This window comes from Chrysochloris asiatica, unplaced genomic scaffold, assembly GCF_000296735.1.
Source record: "Chrysochloris asiatica unplaced genomic scaffold, ChrAsi1.0 scaffold00390, whole genome shotgun sequence".
NCBI lineage: Eukaryota > Metazoa > Chordata > Mammalia > Afrosoricida > Chrysochloridae > Chrysochloris > Chrysochloris asiatica.
In genome coordinates, this window is record NW_006408908.1 from 871,676 (window position 1) to 876,870 (window position 5,195).

Genomic DNA, 5,195 nt, shown 5'->3' on the forward strand with positions numbered 1-5,195 from the left:
CAGTCATATTGTTGCTGTTAAGTACCGTGGAGTCGGTTCCGACTCATAGTGACCCTGCACAGGGATGCTGAGGCTGTAAATCTTTAGGGAACAGAACGCCTCATCTTTCTCCAGTGGAACCGCTGGTAGTTTCAAACTGCTGACCTTGAGGTTGGCAGCCCAACTCGTAACCACTACGCTACCAGAGCTCCTTACAACAGTCGTATAGTCATATAATATTTCCTAAAAATTCTCAGTGCTGATATTCAAACCTGTTATCGTTCATTTGTACACTACAGTGAATTTGTTTTTCTCTCTTTTCTTAGTAAGAAAAGCAAATGTAAAGATTGAGAAGGCTGGCAAAGCTGAAGACAAACTTTATCTACTTAAGAACATTGTTTAATACTGATTTCTCATTTAAATATTAAAAACATGACTTAGTATATGACTATTATAACTTTCCTTAAGTATATATTTCTCTATTAGAATTATAAAATTTTTAGTATCCATGTAAAATGGTTTGGATAAAGACAAGAAAATATATAAAACAAAAATCCACTTCACTGTTATCAGTTGGTATTAGAAATATCAGAGTACATTGATTATTTTGTTCTTTTTCTCTCACAGAAAAAGCTGTCATTGCTCAGCCAACATTTGTTTTTGAAAAGAGGGAACAAACTTTTAAGGTAAGGTCACACTGCCTTTGCTTCATTGGTTTGTTTTTACTTCAACAAAGTATTTCAAGAAGTTAACTATATGTATCTGTTAGTTGTTGTTGTTGTTATGTGCTGTGGAGTCGGTTCCGACACATAACAAACCTGTGCAGGGTTTCCGAGGCTGTAAATCTTTACGGGAGCAGAAAGCCTCATCTTTCTCCCGCAGAACAGCTGGTAGTTTCGAACTGCTGATGCTGAGGTTAGCAGCCCAATTCGTTATCACTACGCTACCAGTTAGGTGATGTCAATATGGTTCCCACTCATAGTTACCCGATGTACTCAGAACAAAACTCTGCTTGATCCTGAACCATCCTCAGAATTTTTATGTTGAAGCTCATTGTTGCTGTCACTGTATTAATCCATCTCATCAGGAATCTTCCTCTTTTTGTTGACCCTCCACTTTACCAAGCATAAAGTCCTTCTCCAGGGACTGATCCTTCCTGACAACATGTCCAAAATATAAGAAACAAAGTTTTTCCATTGACACTTCCAAGAGCCATCAGGCTGTACTTCTTCCAAAATAGATTTGTTAGTTTTTCTGGTAATTCATGATATTCTTTGCCAAAACCATAATTCACATGAGTTATTTTCCAGTCTCCCTTATTCACTGTTCAGCTTTCATATGTATATGAGTTGATTGAAAATACTATGGCTTGGGTCAGGTGCACCGTAGAACTCATTAATACCTTGTTATTGTTGTTGTTAAGTGCTATCAAATTGTTTCTAACCCATAACAACCCTGTATAGGGTTTCTGAGGAGCATCTGGTAGGTTTGAACCGCCGACCTTGTGGTTCAAAACGACCTTGCAGTTGAGTGCATATCCTACAGTGCCGTACCAGGACTCCACCTTAATGCCTCAATGAGGTTTTTTTCAGGAGGTTTACCTAATGTAACACATCATTTGACTTATTGACTGATGCTTACATGAGTGCTGATTGTGCATCCAAATAAAATGAAATCTTTGACAATTTCAATCTTTTCTCTATTTATCATGATGTTATTTATTGGTCCATTTGTGAAGATTCTCATTTTCTTTACATTGAGGTACAATCCATACTAAAGGCTATCATCTTTGATCATCATCAGTAAGTACTTTAAGTCTCCTTGGCTACCAGCAACAAAGGCTGCGTCATCTGCATAATGTAGGTTGTTAATGTCTTCCTCCAATCTTCATGCCACATTCATCTTCATACAATCCAGTCTCTCAGATTAATTGCTCAGCATACAGATGCCACATTCATCTTCATACAATCCAGTCTCTCAGATTAATTGCTCAGCATACAGATGGAATGAATACAGTGGAAGGATACAACGCTGATTCACAGCTTTCTTAATTTTAAACTTTTTAGTATCCCCTTGGTCTGTTCAATAACTTCCTCTTGGTATCTATATATATTCCTCATAAGCATAATTAACTTTTCTGAAATCCCATTATTTGCAATGTTATCCATTGTTTGTTATAACAGTTGAATACCTTTGTATATTCAATAAAATACAAGTAAACATCTTTCTAGTAGTCTCTGCTTCCAACCAAGATTCATCTGGTATCTGCAACAATATCCCTCATCCCTTTTCTGAATCTGATTTAAATTTCTAGCAGCTCCCTTTCAAAGTACTGTTGTAACCATTTTTTAAATTATCTTCTGCAAAATTTTACTTGTATGTGATATTAATGATGTTATTCCATGTCTACATTTCATTGGTTCACCTTTCTTTGGAATGGGCACAAACATTGATCTCTTTGAATCAGTGGGCCATGGAGCTGTCTTCCAAAATTATTGGCATAGAGGAGTGAGTGCTTCCAGCAGGGCATCTGTTTGTTGAAACATTTCAATTTGTATTCCTTCAATTCTTGGAGCCTTGTTTTTCACTAATGCCTTCAGAGAAGCTTGGATATCTTCTTTCAATACCATTGGTTCTTGATCATATTACTTCTGGAAAAAGTTGAACATCAACCAATTGTTTTGGGTACAGTAACTCTTTATTCCTTTCATCTTCTTTTGATACTTTCTGAATAATTCGATATTTTGTCCATAGAATCCTTCAATATTACAAGTTGAGGCTTGAATGTTTTCTTCAGTCCTTTCAGCTTGAGAAATGCTGAGCATGTTTTTCCCTTTGGGTTTTCTAGTTCCAGATCTTTGCACATTTCATTATAATACTTGACTTGTCTTCTCAAGCTGTCCTGGGAAATCTTCTGTTCAGTTCCTTTATTTCCTCATTTCTTCCATTTGCTTTAGCTTTTCTGCACTCAAGAGCAAGTTTCATTTTAGTCTGACATGAGAAAGCTGAAAATAAAGAGGAAGGATCAGTAGTTACAACGTATGATAGAAACAAATAAGACATCTATTTTGATCTATTCTTTCCTTCCTGTCTTTTTAACGACCTTTTGCTTTCTTTACATATGATGTTCTTGTCTTCGATAATCAGTGTCTAATGCACCAAATCTAGTCTTGGCATGGTCTCTACATTCTGATAGGTTATACTCATATAATGGTTCCTGTGGATTTTTTTTCTCTTTCTTCAGCTTCAGCCCGAACTTGCATATGAGCAATTGATGGTCTCTTTCATAGTCTGCTCCTGGCCTTGTTTTGGTTGATGCTGCTGAATTTCTCCATCGTCTCTTTTCACAGATGTAGTCAATTTGATTCCTGTGTGCTCCATCTGCTGAGGTTCACATTTATAGTTGTGGTTTAGGTTTTTGAAAAAAGGTATTATTTCTAATGAATAAGTCAGGATTCTATCATGTGATTGTCAACATTGTTTCTATTGTATTTTCCAATTAGTGATCCTTCCTCTTTGTTTCTAGCTTTCTCATATCAATCACCAAGTAATTATTAATGCATCTTGATTACATGTTTCATCAGTTTCAGACTAAAGATGTTGGGAGAATTCTTCAGTTTCATCATCATTGACTTTAGTGATTGTTGCATAAATTTGAAGGATAGTCATATTAACTGATCTTCCTTATACGTATATGGATATTATCCTATCACACACACCATAGTATTTATGGATATAACTAAAAATGTTCTTTTGACAATGAATGTGCTGTGGTTCCTCTTTAATTTGTCATTCCTGGCATAGTAAGCTATATGATTTTCCAATTAAAATGACCAATATCAGAGTATTTAAACTCACTAATGCCTGTTGTTGTTGCTGTTATGGGCTGTGGAGTCAGTTTCAACTCATAGTGATCCTGTATGTGGTTTCTGAGGAGCTGCTGGCGGGTTTGAACTACTGACCTTGCAGTTGGCTGTCTGATGTTTATCCTACAATGCCGCACCAAGACTCCCCACTAAAGCCTAGCATATAGATATTTATGCATTCCATCTTATTTTTCACTATTGTTCTACATTCCATGTTCCAATTATTAATGGACATTTGTAGCTGTTTTCTTCTCATTTGAACTGTGCCCCACCAGCAAATGAACGTTCTGGAAACTTTGCTTCCTTCATAACATTAAGGTCCACTTTACTTTGAGGCAGAAACTCTTCCCCAGTCATGTTTTGAGTGCCTTCTGACCTGAGAGTTCTTCCCTCAAAATCTGCATTTCAAACAAGCTCTCACAAATGATTCCTTGTCACTGAAATATGATACCTCTATTGGCATTTTCGCTAATATTCAATTAGGCGAGGTATTATATTTCTCTTGCCTAATTGAATAAAGGTGAGCTGCTTTGTCTTGGCTGGGCTGAATAGACCTGGCTTCTGTTACACAGTGACAGGAAGGAAGTCTGATGTCAAAGCTGTGATCAGCTCTCATTGGAAGTCTGTTTCCTTTCAGAGACCTGCAGAAGACACCCTTCATGAAGCAGCAGAACATGGTAATGATTTACTTCCTATCATTCAAAATCAATATTTATACAAAGAAAATAAGCAAGTACAAGCATTTTAGTATGTGCACTCAGACTCTGTAAAAAACACCACTTAATAGTTTTCCTTGTCTTTAAATATACAAGTAGGCTATTTTTTTTTAAGATGAAATATATATTTACCTGAAACATTGATGTTAGCAACTAAAATTTCCTTGAATTCTGCACTATCTGTCTCACATCATCCACTGATAATCTTCTCCTTAGAACCTCAGAATTAATCTGCAATTTCTTGCTGAAGCCCCTCCTTTTTAATTGTTTCATACTAGTATTACATGCCTATTGCTTAATAATCACTAGCTATCAATTCCAATGTTAAAAAGTATGCATTAGTAATATTAAGATGCTTGGCTGTCTTTTGAATCTTGGTTTCCCTGACATACCATTATAAAATAGACACTTGACGGGGAGAGAAAGAAATAGCCAGAAAGATCACCATAGAAAGCTTGTAAGTCCGTCTTCTGCCTATAACTGATTGGAATACCTAAAATGGGGCTACAACGTGCCCAGTGAAGTAGGCTTCCTGCAGAGACTCTGCATTACATAAGACCATAGGTGGAATCTTGAACAGCATCCAGATTCTTCAGAAGTGGGAAATTTCCACTTGAAAGGACAAGCAGACCAG

General features: G+C 36.5%; 1 protein-coding gene across 1 annotated transcript in view; it reads left to right on the forward strand.

The window, feature by feature from the left end:
* Positions 1-5,195, forward strand: part of RANBP3L (RAN binding protein 3-like) — a 75,314-nt gene that overhangs the window by 17,762 nt on the left and 52,357 nt on the right. The window contains 2 exon segments of the mRNA XM_006876550.1: positions 607-665; positions 4,483-4,522. Of these exon segments, the coding sequence (XP_006876612.1) occupies positions 607-665; positions 4,483-4,522 (99 nt within the window).